Here is a 17,743-nt window from a genome sequence, read left to right as displayed (position 1 = left end):
ATGTCAATGTCAAATGTCAATATTATTTGTCAATTCAAAGTTTTGATTTTAATAAATCTCGCTGCTTATACGCCATAAAAAGAGGAAAAAACACCTCTCTTTAATTCATTTTTTTATTTCATAATATTTCACCTGTAGGGATTTGTATTTGGTATATAAATATGATATAACTTTTAGTAACTAAATCTTTATTACAGATTGTTATTAGATTGAGAACCAATCAGAGCAATGGCTGTGAACGCTGCTCCTATAACAGCGACTGATAGTTTATCACAAGCTTTAAAAGCAAACATTATACCTAACCAAGAATATTTATTGCAAGTCAGTATCAAATGTACTTGTTTTTTCTATGGCATTCGATAAATATGATAATTCATATTTTCCTTAATTTTATTAGGGCTCAGTTTTAGATTCGGCTGTTGAAGTTCTTTTACACAGACTTCGTGGTCTCTGCGACAATGTTGACGCAGGTCCAGAAACGTTTGATGATCAAGAAGTTTGTTTTAGTTTAAGAGATCCTAATCAGCAGGTAAATAAATTGACAAATTCAATATCAGGAGTTAAGTATGGCAAGTTTTCACTACATAAATACTGATTTACAATGTTTACCTGAAGTAAAGGGTTCTTTATTAATTAAGAAAAGGTTAAAATTTGAGATGTTGCCAGATCTAGATTTCATTAATAGCTGTGCTATGTTCTTTTATTTTTTAGTCAACACCATTGACCCTGCGAGTGAGAAAGGCATTAGATGCAAGAGACATGCCATACCAGTTGAGATATATTGGTCAGCCAGATTTAGGAGACAAAAATAGACCAACTGTTGTAAGATCAAGCCTTGATATAGCTTGTAGTGGAATGCTCATTGAATTCCTTAATGAATTAGGATGTCGAATAGAATTTGAATATAGTGTTAAAGGTAATTAATATTTTTAATAAAAAACAGTCACATATAACCAGTATATATTTGAAGCTATGAGAAATTAGGTTCCTTGTGCCTGTTATTACACTTGCTCACTAACCCTTTTATTTGGACTACAACAAAACTGAATATTGAGTGATAAGTGGGTGGTGTCTACATCTCGAGAGTCCACAACCAAGCTTTTTCTCATTTTTGTTTGTCATAGTATGTTAGTTATAGTTATGGCCAAAACTGTATGAAATCCATAGATTTTACTATCTTGAACCTGAAAATATCAATATCAAAAAAATTCTGGGTACCATCTAAACTGATGACCTAAGAAACATACCAAGAATATGTTTTTTGACACCAAAAGGGTACTGTGGACCCAGGTCCAATCAAAATGAGAAATAAAATTATAGCCTACTGTTGGAAAATCTTTTTTCTTAGTGTATAATTTTATAGTTTTAAATCACATTTGGAAATGTTAGTAATTTGTCTAGATATAGAAGTAAAATTAAATATTATAGATTATAAATATGATTTTGTAAGGTTCTCTTAATAAAATGATGGGACATGTTTTTGATTGTGGTTTATCATGCTTGCACAAAGCTGTCAAGTCTACTACATTGATTCATTTGCATATACAATATATATATATCATATTACTGTATGTATAAATATATATCATATACAAAATCAATGAAATCTTTATGCTTTTCTTAAGCAAAATGACCTACTTTTTCAGGATACATGTTTAGAAAAGGAAGAATGAAAATAACAGTAGCAAAGGTGTTTAAAATATCTCAGAGTTCAATGCCTCCAGAACCCATTTCACAGAGTTATCTTGTTGAATTATCTGTGAGTATTATTTCTTACATATAGAATAGGAAGGTGGACAAGCATATGGGCCACCTTATGGTAAGTGGTCACCAACGCTAATAGACATTGGCATTGTAAGAAATGTTAACCATCGCTTACATCACCAATGTGCCACCAACCTTTGGAACTAAGATGTTATGTCCCTTGTGCCTGTAATTATACTAGCTCACTCTCCCTTCAAACCGGAACACAACAATACTAAGTACTGCTATTTTGTGGTAGAATATATGATGAGTGTGTGGTACCTACCCAGACGAGCTTGCACAAAGCTCTACCACCAGTACAAAGTTATAAAGTAAACTATTTATTACCATTAATACTTATTGAAGCAACATTTTAGAAACCTACATCCATATATATAATTGGCACATATGAATAACAATAACAGACTTTTTCAAGCACTAAAACATAATTATTTTGAAAATTATTACAACTTTAACAAATTTTACAGTATCAGAATTAAAGTAGATGTCCAGTGCCTTTGCTTCACTTAGCTATGCTGCACTTGTTCTATTCTTTTTGTCTTATATTTTTATATATTGCTTTAAAATAATTATATATTTTCTTAATAGCAATTTAAATACATGATTTAAAATGTTTTTACCTATTATTACCTATAAATCAAAAAGAATTAATTATTCATAGGAGGTACGTACGCGGTGCATGCGTGTCTTTGCCAAAATCCCCTCCTACTTTTATGTATATTGTCATGGTCACCGTTATTGCAAATTTTGCATATTATAAACAAATACAATATTTTAAATGCATATCTTATAATTGCAGGTATTAGCCCCTCAAGGACAAGATGCTATTGGTGAAGATATGCGTGCCTTTGCCGACCAGCTAAGACCACTTGTGCAACTAGATAAAATAGATTATAAGCGACTTGGTCACATGTCTGTCACATAGCCAATGTTTCTTACTTAGGTAGGCTTTACACTTATTACTTGAAAACAGAAAGAGTTAAGCATAAAGCCTTCCTTAGTAAAAACATGCTACAATAATGAGCCCATACCATATGGGAGACCTTTTTGCAAACCTAAACACACAGTTTTAAATAATAATACATGCTACAAAATTGTGCTGTGTGCATCAAACTTATACATTTCGATAATAGTTTATAATTTTGTACATACAATTCTCTTTAATCTCACTTTTTTTGTACACCAACAAAATATATATGTAGAAAATAGACGAGAAATACGTAAAAGAGGTACATGTACTGTTAAGCAGAGATGTTTTTTCTGGCAACTTTAAGAGGAAAAAATGGTAATATTGGTTTTTTTTTAATAAAGCACATTAAACTCAAGTCATTTGTTTATTGTCAGTTATTAGATGGCAATTTTTTTTTTGATAAAATCTAAATAATATACTTCATAGTTCCTATTGAAAATTATTACAATAACGTGTAAACAATTGTTATTAAAAATACTCTGCTTAATATTAGAGAAAATACGATATCAACACTTCTAAAATACGATTATCAAATTTATTGCCGTTGGTCTTTGTTTTAAATGTAATATGAAATATTCAAGTTACATAAACACAATAGGTTAAAACAAATAGAAAATGGAAAAGTTCATAAACGCATATTATAAATTGTATTTTTTATGCTCAATCATTGTAAGAAATAAACAATAAAAGTCTATAAACAAAAAAGTTATTTTAAGGAAATGCCCTATAACTATTATTTTTTTAAGTATCAATAGTCAATAAGACACATTTTTATCAAACTAAATCTGGATTTTTCTTTGAATGTGTAATTGTAAATTCATCCTCTCCGTAGTCGTAGTCTTCCTTCTTCAATCCATGAACATAAGCAAAGTTTCCAAAGTATAGACAATTCTCATAATTAATCTTTATGAATTCTGAAATTATAATTTTATGGTCTCAAATTTTTTAATGATAAAATATATTGTTCTAAATTCAAATGGAAAAGAAACACGACTTAATATATTTTTAAAACTCTAATCTAAGGGACGTTTGACCATAGTTTTAAATTTATATTTTAAACATATTTAATATTGTTACCCACCTGTCCCGTGAATGCAATTATATAAATCCATAATACAAACATTATCGAAGATGAATGAGTCGTTACTATTAAAGTCGAATGCGCATAACTTGTGAAAATATGTTGGACATATACCGCATCTATCGAAAAACACATTAAGCTTTCACTTACTTACTATACACAATACAAGTTCCCGTTATATTTAAAACATTTAAACAATGTAAAGAAATAAAATATACTAGAGATATCTTTCAGACACTTTTTAAGATTGATAGTTACAAAATTATCCTACTCTAATAATGATTGAAATCGTGTAATGCCTTACACCACATTTTACATAGCTAACGTTGCATAATATCTTAAACCCAAAGTCCTTTAGAGTAAGAATTTTTTATTATTTATTTTATGATTTTATTTTAAATATAAGGTAGATCTAATAACTGGTATAATAGTTTATATTGGCGGGGCAATAAAAAAAAGGGGAAGTTTAAAACATTTTTTAGAAAATAAAGTATCGTGAGTAGAAGGTTAAGAACAGCAATGTAATTTTTTTTTATGTATTTAATAATAATTGGACAACTTTTACCTGTGACCTTCCATAGGTTGTTTCTTAAAATCGATCCCCGTTTCATCATAACGGTTTGCCTGGCTTAAATCTTAAAAAATCAAATATTTTATTTTTATATCAAACTGGCAACATAACATGGAAATGGATAAAAAGTAATAATGATGGAAACGATCCTGTAAAAATGTTCAGTTAATTTAAACTCTACACTTAAAATTTTAAGGACTTTTTTAAAATACTTAAATACAGAATAAGAAGGCATTTTGTTTATGTTTCCTTCATTGGCAAAAGTTACAAAAAAAGACCAGTAAAAATTCAAATATATTTTACTTACAATATGTACAAAAAAATAAAAAGAACTTTACAAACATGATTGCAATAAAATTTGTAATATTGATTAACTTCCTTATCGCTTAATTAACTTTGTTATACACACATTATATTGTTTGATGTAAAACTTATTTTTATTTCATAATTTACCTATAACAATAAAACGGTCTGTACAACAGCTTTTTTTTACTTCATTTGATAGGTATGCCTAAATTGCAGATTTTATATTTAACAATTCATATGGAAAAGGTATAATTATTGTTTTCACGATAATATTTTTTTTAAATATACATATTGTCTTTGTCCCACACCATCACATCTAGCATTAAAAACAGATGGGCTAGTAACGACATTTGCGTAATTATTTGTCTTAGTTACAAACATAAGGAAGAAGGAGTAAATAATGTGACAAAAAACGTGAGATGCATGCAATCATATCTAGCGTTCATGACTCGTGGTTTGTTTCCGACTTGACAAAACTATCGCAAAGTAGATATAGCTCTTCTTTTTATTATATACAATATTATTTATATTCTGTAATTTATCTATAAATACAAATTTAGTGAAAATAGAATTATTTAAATTTACTTAGATTATTAAACGGTCGAGCATTTTAAGTCTAAATCTTAATTAAAATAAAGAAGTAATAGACGGTAAATTTACCGATGGGATAAGACCAGTTCTTTTCAAGAGGTTTGGAGCTTCCACCACGCTGCTCGAATTTGGGTTAGTGTACCTACATAAGATATCATTTTATCCGGCTTATATAGTTCCGGAGGGGGTGGTCGGGTTATGTGGGAAGGATCGGCTCTTTTCCGTTCCCGCTCGTAGACCGAAGTAGACAACTGCTTCGGAACATGACGGTCTCACGGGAGAAGGCTACGGCCCTCCACGCCGATTCCCTGCGGAGCATTACAAAAACGATTGCTCGCAAGGCAGTGGTCCTTGCCTGGGTTGAACCCGCAAACTTGGGCTATTAATCATATGTTTATTGTTTGAACCAATAGGCTAATTTATTTACATTATTGAAGAATGAATTAAGTTAGGTTGAAAAGCGAAATAAGGTATTAAATATTGTTTTACGTACGAGTAGTCACGCCGTTATTATATATTAATATAAATTTACCTATATTTTAAATTGAGATATAATTTGATTATGTTTAAACTTTTGTATCCAATTAAGATATTTCTAAGATAACTTAGGTTCAAGTCAAGAAGTCGACATAATCTTCAATATCTGCTGTTTTTATAGTCTTATCACCCGTCTACTTAAAAGTATATAGCTTACTTTCGATCTGATCCTATGATTGTAACAATCTTCACTCTCATATCAACTGTAGCGATAATAAAGTTGGTATACCAAAAGGTAACTTGAACTATTTTAATTTCGTTGGTAAGAATATTCGTTAAAGCCCTTAATTCCCTACAATGTAACTTTTTAAAACTTAATATAATAAAATAGTGTGTCTTTTTGTTTATGTTATTAGACTAATCACGTTTGCATTAAATATTTTATTCATAGAAACTTTCCAACTATTTATTTAAATATAATATGAAGTTGAAATATGTCCCAAATAATCTTATTTCCAGGAAATTCGGGTCAGGTCACCAAATATTTTGTGATTCGTCAGAGTTCCACGTAATTTGCTTATTATATGTATGGATACTTGATAATTTATTCTATAGTTACGAAATTGCACGATAAATTGCAGAATTACTATTATAATTAAATCATAATTATTATTTACTAAGAAATAAATTAATTTCAATATTTGCTTTAGAAAATATGAGTAAAATATGTAGTGGACACTGTAAGTATACCTTAAGGTACAGCAACAATTTAAAATGAATGAATTAAAAATACTTATGATTCAACCATTACTTGATAAAGTCCTATTATTTTATATTTATTTAATATTCTTGAAACCGTAACTGAAATAACGACCAACGGACAAGACAAAAATGAAAATAAATAAAATGAAGTATCCACTTCCTAAAAAGTAAAACAGAAAATAATATGTTAAGGTTTAATTTAGCCTATTTAGGTATTATAAAAGTCATCAATATAAAAAGTTAACCGTCCTGTTAGATACTGACATATCACAGGTATGGTCAGGATATTGCGTCACCCCACATGCATAATAAAACTGTCGACAAAAACAGGTCTCGTCAACAAGTTAATTATAATATGTATGTGTAACATATAACAATATAAAATTAAATAATTTCAAATCCTTTCAATATATATTTGTATTTGTTGGTATTTCTATTAAAGAATAATCAAAGTTTATTCTTTGATACACAAGATAACTTACACGACTACCCTGTTATTGTACCTGTTACACCTGACATAATGTTTGCTTGTAGTTTATCATTTAATATAGGTACCTAGGATAAACTCGCCTTTTTAATTTTTTAAAAGGAATCACACTAAAATTACATATTTATTTTTTCATTTGAGCTAAAGACATACCTTAACTGGTTTTATATTCTATATTAATTTGTATCTTTCTTATGTATTTGGACACGTTATTGTACACTTAATAAAGAATATAATAAATATTTGTGGAACTATTTAACTGCGCTTACTAGGGATTTTCAAACATCTCTATATTAAACCCACGGTATATCATTTCTTCTAATCCAATTTGATACATATTTACACCTATATTAAATAAAATATATTTATTAACCACTTCACAACGTTGGCAGTATAGCGCAGGTAATTATTATTATTCAATATTTGTGATTCACGATGCGTAGACGCACAAACGTAAGCAGTAAGCAGACACGTAGGCTGATCGCTAACGTGGGTGTGTATGTCAGTTAGCAAATAACCAACAACATGCACAGTTTATGACATATATAGTTTTATTAATATACATAACCTGTTTATTTGGTATATATCTTGGTATAATATCACAACTAATTATGAGGAGTATAATTTTTGAATCAAAGAATACATTCAGGGCGTACCTATTAACAATAACTTTAAAACGTGGGAAATTTTAATAGAACATATTCATATTTATAGTTTTGTAATTTTTATACGAATTTTCATCTAATTCGCACCATTTCATATTGAGTATCTTTAATTTTTAGTATATACCGTTTTTTTAATGGTTTTGTATAATTTACATATGTAAAAACGAGTGCAAGTAAATGTTAAGTTTCTTACAGTTTCTTCTCAATTGGTTAACATTTTATACTAGGCGTTAGTTTGACATCTAATTAACTGCAGATAATATTAATTATCTTGTGAAATGACGACTCACATTTGGTTGTTAGGAGCTTTATTTTGATATTTACCTACAAAGGCAAATTAATATTGGCTAGCTAAGAAAATATGACGACTTCAATAAAACTTAGCTACAGTTTATTTAAAATGTGATATACTTCAGTAAATACTTGGCAGTCCTTGCTTATAAGTTATATGACGTCATCAGAAATATCGGTAGCCATTGTATAACCAGTTGAGACGTTTGTCACTTGCGTTCTTCTATTATGTTCTATTTATTAATCGTGAAATGAGTAATAAGCTCATAACCATTATAATTTAATTCAAAATTAAGGATATTTAATCATAATCATTAATGATACTCTATTTTTAGGTATTGGTCTCATTGTTTTTTTTTTATTCAAAATTGGTTGGCGGACTGGCAAATGGGCCAGCTGTTGGGATTCGGTCACCACCGCCCATAGGACTACCCCTATGGGCGGTGGTGACCAAATCCCAAACTGCAAGAAAAATCGCCAATGCGCAACCAATATCAGGTACTAAGATGTTTTGTCCCTAGTGCCTGTTCTTACACTGGTTCAAACCGGAATGCGACAATTCAAACTATGTATTGCTGTTGGCGGTAGAATATTCGATGAGTTGGTGGTACCTACTAAGGCCAGCACAAAGTCATATTACCAAGTAAAAGAATGAGAATAAGAATCACCACCACACACTTAATATAGGTAGCTATGTACATTATACGATTTTTCCTCTATATATTATTCATCCACAACGTGATACTAAGTAAATAATCGTGACGTGCTCATGATGCGGCATATTTCCAACGCAAGCTTTCCTCGTTAATAGTGTATGTACCATATATACACAGGAAAATTATGGTTTGATAAAATATTAGGTAGGAATCAGTTTATGTTAGTTTTTACAATCCCTTACCAATTTAATGTAGTTAAGACACTAAATATATAGTTCTAATACTTGTAACATTAAACCTACTTTTAATTTATAATTGAACACTGTCACAAAATAAAAAGCTGCCACATAAATAATATTTTTCAGTAACAAATTAATTAAAATATGTAATCTAACTAAAATTAACGTTTGGAACCAAAAACTCCTTACGTAAGTGTACATTTTGACGATCTAAATAGTTCTTTTAATCTTTCGTTTGGTTATTGTCTATGCATATAACAAATATGTAACTGATTGTCGTCTGTACATAGAAGATATATAAGTAAAAATATTATTGGGGGCCTTTATCGACACAATAGAATCCAAAACAATGATTGTTAAAATTTTTGTCTGTTTATCTGTGCGTTTGTGCACGCTAATCTTAGAAACGGCTTAACGGATTTAAGTGCGGTTTTTACTAATGTATTGTGGTTCTAACTTCACCTAAAATTTATTGTTTGTTTTATTTAAATCGGTTCATAAATAATAAAGTTATGTCAATTTAAAGAACCACGTCGAAGCCAATTCTATCAAATTGCTATAAAATAACTGTTATGTTGAATTGGCTGAAACTTTAGCTACCTTTAAATGATAGTCTGTAAAATGATGATGATTGAAAGTTTATAGGAACAAAATAAAGTTAAAAAATAGACAGTTTCAGAGATTTAGTTTTCCAATGTCAGTTCGACTCAGACTTATCTGATCAATCATATTAAATAGAGTTCAGCTTATGCTGGAAGTTGTCGGTTAACTCGCCCATGCGTAGATATATGTCTCTCTTTTAAGGTTGACCTTTTGTATGATAATATAATAATAATATCCTGCGACAACTGGAAACTAGGCAACTGGTATATATACATATACTACTTTTCTTTTGTAAATACATACAATACACAATACACTTATATAGATAATTACACCCAGACTCAGGACAAACGGACATGTTCATGCACACAAATGTCTGTCCTGGGTGGGAATCGAACCCACAACCTTCGGCGTTAAGACTATCAATATATTGGTAATGAATTTTGTTCTAAGATAATGCATTATTTGCTTTTTTGTTTTTATAAAATATAAATTCTTATGAAATATATCGAGATAAGACCATAGACAGTTTTTACTATTTTTTATAGTTTTCAACCCCTTTAGATCGCAATTCCGTCACAATAAATAAAGCACAGGGAAAGACATTCAAGTATGTCGAAATAGATTTATGGGAATGATGTTTTGCACATGTTTGATTCGAATTGTATGTTGCCCTATCTAGATCCGGGTGCGGCAAAAACCGAATAAATACTAATATCCCACAGCTCGACTTTAAATAATTATTGATTTTTTTTTTAGTTTTATTTTCGTGTTGAAACATGATGTGGTTATTTACAATGTACATATAAATTAAGTACACGAATCAATATTACACTTCTTTATATTCATTGAGCGATTTCGGCTCTTGCTCAACGTTTTGATATTAGTAAAGTTTAATAACTTTGAAGTCTGCCATGCATTTATCACACTAGACTTCGCGGCGTTGAGTTGGACCACCCGATTACCTTGAATTAGTATACCCATTCACTCTGCGAGGAAAATCTTTAAAATGAATATCAAGTGTCTACATTGTTAATTTATATGCAACTTCGATAAACTAGACTTTATTTCTAATTAATGCAACAAACAAGTCAAATTTTTATGACATGTATTACCAATGAGTGTATTATTTCTAAAACATCCGGCTAATTACTACTTTTCAAATATGGAGGCAAATAATTAAAAATAATTCACCCAAATGCTCTATGACTTTTCCAAATGTCTAAAATCCGACAACAACGATTTTTTTGCATCCGACATATCTGAAGATAGGTACGAGTAACAATAATAATGTCCTCCGGACCGATTGCGGCCGCGGTGGCCAATCTCAAGTGAGTTTAGTCAACTGAGGACATATTATAATTTCATAAATAAGTTTGCGCTGTCATGAATTAGTGCTCATTATAAATAAATGTCACTCGTAGATCCCTAGATTGCCTCGTGGGTCTAGTGGTTTGATGTGAGGCCGTAGACCCGGATGTCCTGGGTTCAATTCCCAGGTCGGGCCAATAAAAAGTTATTGAATTTTTGTCAGGAAAATACTCAGTAGCAGTACGGAGTCTAGAAGTTGGAAGTGTGTACAGTCCCGTGCCTCGGAAAACACATGAAACCTATGACTGAACTCTTTCCGGTAGTGTCGGACTACCGTCCCATCGGATTATGAGAGTTAGGGAATAGAAAGTGCACCTGTTTTTGCGCACACACTTGTGCACTATAATATCTCCTGCGTAGTTAGTTAATCTTTCTTGAGATTGGCCGCCGTGGCCGAACCTGTGACTACAGCTAGTGCTGAAGTATAATTTTTTAAATTAAAATTTTAATTAAAACCTATTTAAGAAACTATGTGGCACGACAAACTTGGCTATTCTGTCTATAAAAAAATGTATTTAAATTATGTAATATTGCTTTTGAAAATAAAATTGATTTATTAAAATTAAATTGCAACATAACGATTTTTACTGGGCCTCGGCTGGTACAGTTACGCCACTGCATCTAATATACGTTTTATATTAGTATACTCACGATTCAATAAGGTATTTTTTATCTACATTTGTGGAAATAAATATGAGCATACCAGCTATTTGACCTTGTTACCATAATCATTTACTTATAAACCACTTTTTCTTCGATAATTGCATCATTTAATCTTTTATGATCTTTATTTTTTTTACTTATAAAAGGTAATGGTATAAACATAAACGATATGTAAAGATTGCTACTTTTATGACACAACTGTGGCGAGATATGAGGTTTTATTATTTTTTACCTAGGAATACTTCTACTGTGTCTGCTATCAAGTAACTGTTCGGAAGGATGAACGGACAATAATCTATATATAATAACTCATAACCCATCTTCTTTTATAACACTTGGTACTAGGTATATTTATTATACTTGCTATCGGACCTACTGGAAAATATTCAAAAGAGCTTTGTCTTCAGTTAAATTTAATTTGTCTGCATTTTCTCATTTTAATAAAACGCATAATACTCTTCGCGATTATAATTGACAAGAAAATACAATAAATAAATATACAATAATAATTTGGGAAGAATTGTCAATAAATATTACCCTATGTGATGTATATTACCCAATAAAATATTTAAAATAGTATATTCAATGAAAATCGTTTACTGTAGTAGTGTATCTTGAGTAGGTGTAACGAAATTCTAGATTAGTAACAAAATGTACTACCCTACCATAATAATCATTTAAAAAATGTACCGTGGTAACCATTTAATAAATAAAATAGCTACATATGTAAAAATAAAACAATAATAAATAAGATGATAATATATTACATGATTATATATTATGACGATGAAAAAATATTGAATTAGTACTCGTTGATTTTTATATGAAGAATATAACATAATTATAGAAGTAGGTATAGTCAAAAAAACATATATGTTAAAATTTGAGCTAACAGACTAAATACTTAATATAACTTAACTTACTTAAATAATTCGAAAAGAATAGGAAAAAAAAGAAGTATAGACCAAAAATGTTAAGGAAGTCGTAGGCAGTACATATAAAAAAAGTACAATTTTTGAAATCGTAGTTACAAAATGTAAACAGCTTATTTATTGTATTATTATCACTGTAGGTCTTTATTCTCGTTTCTACGAATTAACTATTTACGTATTCATTATAACATAGATATCCGGCATAAGCCCTACTCCGTACGTGACTTCACTTATCCCCCTTTGTAGTGGGGTCTGGTGACGGCAGTTCCAAGGGCTGTGCCCTTTTGACTGCGGTGTCTTCGGTCGTTGGGTCGGGAAAGACCGAGGGTTGGTATGTGCAACAGATGTCTCTAATGCTTCTCCGTTCATTCGCAGGGCGATCAAACACACCGGATGAGACCCCGTTCTGGGAGTTCCAGCAAACGACCTGCTTTACGAATGTCTGTATCTGACAGATGTGTAGGTACAGAATGAGTAACTTAGGAACATCTGTTGCTGCTGTTGCGTTGTTAGTGCGCGCGTTATACTTATTGCTTCCAATGGTAGCGCCAAGGTGGCTAGAGTGAGAAGAAGATGCGTTAAGAAGATGGTGTCTTAAGGTTATGGTGTTCCAGCGTTTTGATTGGCGTCGATGTGTGTGTGGTGGTGGCGGTGAGGTTTGGCGATCCAGTCTGTGACTGCGTATCGTCACATAATCTAATCAAGCGCACCGGATGAGACCTCGTTTGGGGAGGTCCAGCGAGCGACCAGCATTCATGAGTGGTGGACGCAATCTAAGTGGTCGTGTCCCTCGAGAACTGTCCCGTATGGAATGTTCTTACGGTCAGCTACAGCAAGACACTGTTTTAACAGACCGGTTCGTTGGGTGCGGCTCTTTGAGGGAGCCGGGCGTCTGGTGTTACTGGCGCTGGCGGATTCGGAGGTGTTTGTTGGGTTCAGAATATGATCGGTGGTAATTTTTTAACTGCGATGATACTCTTGCGCAGGTCTACAGATTCACCCATTATCCGATCGAGCGCACCGGATGAGACCCCGGTCAGGAAACTGCCTGCTCATACTATTAATACTAATCATGGATATTAAGGCACCATAGACAATTTATTACTTTTTACTGATTTGACACTAACCTCTCACTGCATGTATGGATTTTCTTAAAAAAAAACAGATACAGAATATTATTAATCATTCTATAAACTGTGTAAATACCTGTGTAGACTTATTCACCTACTTAAAAGATGTGATTTGAATCTAATTGTAATAAAATTAAAATATGTACTTAGTAAAATAAAATTACTAAAATATATAGATATATTTGAGATATAATTACACCTAAAATATAAGCCATAAATTTAGTATAACTAAGATGTCAAGAGTAATAATAATTGTGTATCATCTCGCTATGACATCAGGGACATGAGCGTCGCGTTGCGCGTCGTATAGAAACCGCAACTGTGTCGACTGACGGAAATACCATCACACTAATAAATTATACACAGCATACACATCAACACTTGTATATATAGTACTTTAACATTAATCGAATGAATATTCATTTTAAAAGAAAATCATTTTATTAAAACTTGTTACATCAGTTTTAGGAGGACAACGACGATGTTGTGATAAATGGCACTGAATGGGTAAACTACGGCACACCAGACAAAGTGTATACAGGCATATAATTGTAAATATAATATTTCAAATGATTTAATGGTCACAACAGATTATAATAATAAACAATAATATAAATTAACAAAAGTGATAAATTTTATATATACTCTATTATTATAATAAAATTGTAACAGTCTGATGGTTTGTACATTGAAGATATTTGAAAAAAACTAATAGGGGGTCTTTATTAAACCAACGGAAGCCAAAACAACAATTTTTGAATTTTTGTCTGTTGTTTTTCTATCTGTATGTTTGTACCCGCACCACACAAAAACTACTGCATGGAATTAAATGCAGTTTTAGAGGTCCAACTTAAAATATAGGCCCCATTTTACCGCAGGAAAATATTTTATTGAACAGATTTTAAGGAAACTCATGCCACACTTACATAGATGGCGCTGTTTATCATTTTAAAGGTTGATCTCAACCGATCTCAACCGATTACATGTCTTCGATCTTATACAATAATAGAAAACAAAACATTATTTAGATTTGTTTCATCGAAAGCAAAAGTCGAAAAAAATGTAGCCATTTAGCCAATCGAATAGAAGATAATAGAATGGAATGGCCCGCAAAGTTAAACAAAAATTACAATCAATAAGAACAATGTAAAAAAGGCTATTGCTAGGTGGCTCTTCCTATAGCATAATATATATATTTTTTTATAAAGGTATCATTCGCACTACTACCTCAAAGACATTACTTTTCTGTAGATATTTTTCTATAGCATAATATATAGGAAAAAAGAACGATTGAGAAGTTTAACAAAAAGTCAACAGGAGCGAGAAGAGTGTCTAGCATCGTAGCCTTCTAGAAATGTCTTCGTCTTAATGCTTGTAGACGTCATAACGCGCGTTACGATATCGTAGAGTGGCGTACAACGTGAAAGTCGATTGAGTGCAGACCGGTCTCGCCACACTGAAGCACGAATTGCGGAAACTCGGGAAGAATGTGAGATTCGATTAAGCTCTGATCGTAGGCACCAATAGATTTTCACGAACAAGAACAGCGTTTAGCTACCGTCAAAAAACCTCACGGTCTCTAGAGTCAATTCAAGAAAGACGATCAATTTTGACTGCCGACCGCAGGCGCCACGAAATTTAACGTTCTCCAGAAACGCATGAGGAAAGAGTCATGTCTGTCTGCTGATTGTACTTACCACGAAATATCGCGTTCTGTAGAAACGTATGAGGAATGAGTGTTGCGTTTGTCGGCTGATTGTACCCAATATGAAATCATGCGTTGTCTAAAGAAACACTTGCATTTGTCTCTTGGCCATAAACGCCATGAAATATCATGGATGTAGGAAATAGATGAGTACCATGCACTTATCGGCTACTCGCAGTCGTTACTGTGATAGACAGGAAATTACCACTCATTATCTTAAAGAAAGAAAGGAGTCGTGTGCAAAAATTGCGGCAAACACAATCCAGTGAGATCTGAACGGTGCAGTTAGAAAAAGACCGGCTGCGCCATGTCGTTCTTAGACTATCTGTAACGAAAAAGAAAAAACAAAATTTTATCATGTCCCAAAAAAAATATGCCGTTTATATTCATCTTGGCTCAAAGATCGAAATATGCGCGCATTTCCGTACCTTGAATTGGCATAGAGAACCCAAAGAAATGTGTTGTTCATTTGGCAAAGTTCAATTAGATAGAAGAACTAGAAGACACCTTTTATAGGATTCACAAAAATAAACACTGTTTACCTACCCGATCCAGGACAATTTTATTAGTATTTAATTCTAAGCTTATCTGCGAAAATAAAAATACGATTCTATATTCCACGCGTACGAAGACGCAGATAAAAGCTAGTATTTTATAAATTGAAAATACAATTAATGTCATATTTGTGTAGCTATGCAGTTATATGTATAGTATACTATGTTTACTATACATGTAATGAATAGCTATAAATTGTATTATCTTTAAATGTAATTAAGATAGGAATGTATGTTGTGTGCATCCTATCCCTTAAGGAGGCAAGGTCAGATGTTTACATTGCAGATAAACTGACTGCTTGCGCAGAATTAACAAGTGCGTAGTTAAATCACTATTCACATTAAATACCTACAATAAATTTTAACATCACAATGTTTGTGTATAAGTTGAACTTTTCGGCATTTTTATAAAAGTTAAAAAATACAATGGCGTTTTGTATACATTTTCTATTATACATAATTTTAATTCCTTTAATAATAACATTGTCTTGTTTCATTTAAGCTACATATGCTCTACATAAATTGTTTTTTACGTGTCACGTTTGATTAATGCACCTCTTTATTGTAAACATAAAAAAACAGTCATATAAAACAACTTACAAGACTTGATGATATTTTAAATTAATGGTGTACAAAGGCCTTATCCCAATCAACCTTAAAGAACACGTAAAGAAGAATATCTTTAGATTTATTATTAAAATAAATAATATTTGTGTAAAATAATACAATCATGATATTAAAAATATACATAAAACATAATTCGCTTTCTCGCGTCTGATTTTAAAATAACAAATGTTAGAGATTTCCGAATTCATTATCAATACCACATATGAGGCAAAAAATCTTTGAGATTATAAGGAGTCGTAGAAGTGAAAAGAATCACATTATGTTCATTACTTAGATATTATAATCTATCAAGCCATTTCATAATGAACCGTTTTTACATAATGAATATCTAAATAATTGTAAATAAACAAATTAAATATTTGTAAAGTTAATTAGCGTATTAATACGTCTCGGCATAATATTACATAGGAAAGCGTGTCGACGCAACACGCATTGTGCTAATTCTTTCAATGTACACTCATTATTCAGTAGAAACTTAGACCCAGTAGATTTATTCAGTGAATTAGACAAGTCTCCATATAAAGTGTGACCCACCTCACCGGCCGAGTCACCACGCAGCGGCCAAGCGGCACTCGCCGATAAATTATCTACGCACACTAACCCACTTGACGACCTCACACCCATTCGAATGGACCCACTTGCGCGTACACATACGCACGTGTTGTGTGCTCACGATTTACGAACCGCGGGCGCTTATTTCCTTTGTGGATGATTATTCATAGAATAGATTCATATTACACATACAATATTATTATAAATACAACTATAGATGATACGAATCCATCAGCATGATTACTGTTACATTATATCGCTGAGGTTTATTATACAGTAGTTATGAAATGAGAATAAATGTCCGTCTTCGTATGATTCGACAAAAATAAACGGACTACAAGAACCAAATAGCAAATTCCACATTCTTATAACGTTATTTAAATTTGTTTTCACGTAATAATACATCTACAACAATGTTATTGATAAAGTGAAAATTTAGATGAAACTATTTTAGTTTTGGCAAATTGTACTTAATTCATAAGTTTAACATAAAAAGTGCAATAAAAATATGATGATATGTTCCCTACAAATATAATTAGGTACAACTTTTGTTAATTTAAAAGACACCTACCTGGTTAATGTGTAATGAGTTTCAAAATAAAATACCAAAAGATCTACTTTTAACCTTTATAAATCGTCTGACAACGATTCATAAATAAAATTCCGTCCGAGATATCGACATATCCGTCCGTATTTTGATGCAAGTGTGTGCGTTAGAATATCGCCGCTCGGTGGTATCATTTTCT

The 17,743-nt window shown here is 31.5% G+C and overlaps 1 protein-coding gene and 1 long non-coding RNA gene across 2 annotated transcripts; one reads left to right on the top strand and one right to left on the bottom strand.

Annotated features, from left to right (window-relative positions):
- Nucleotides 1–33: 33 nt before the first annotated feature.
- Nucleotides 34–3,418, top strand: LOC126779649 (mediator of RNA polymerase II transcription subunit 18). The gene is made up of 5 exons (XM_050503805.1): nucleotides 34–321; nucleotides 398–529; nucleotides 712–916; nucleotides 1,647–1,759; nucleotides 2,564–3,418. The coding sequence occupies exons 1-5, from the start codon at nucleotides 229–231 to the stop codon at nucleotides 2,687–2,689; spliced, it is 669 nt and encodes a 222-aa protein (XP_050359762.1). The 5' UTR covers nucleotides 34–228; the 3' UTR covers nucleotides 2,690–3,418.
- Nucleotides 3,419–3,865: 447 nt separating this feature from the next.
- On the bottom strand, nucleotides 3,866–4,754 carry LOC126779771 (uncharacterized). The gene is made up of 3 exons (XR_007670400.1): nucleotides 4,694–4,754; nucleotides 4,381–4,535; nucleotides 3,866–3,934 (listed from the first exon to the last, which is right to left on the bottom strand). It is a non-coding gene; the product is annotated as an uncharacterized LOC126779771 (long non-coding RNA).
- Nucleotides 4,755–17,743: the final 12,989 nt, after the last annotated feature.

The sequence above is a fragment of the Nymphalis io genome, chromosome 2, assembly GCF_905147045.1.
Source record: "Nymphalis io chromosome 2, ilAglIoxx1.1, whole genome shotgun sequence".
Lineage (NCBI taxonomy): Eukaryota > Metazoa > Arthropoda > Insecta > Lepidoptera > Nymphalidae > Nymphalis > Nymphalis io.
Note: the sequence above shows the minus strand (reverse complement) of the source record. Positions and strands in the feature narration are given on the sequence as shown.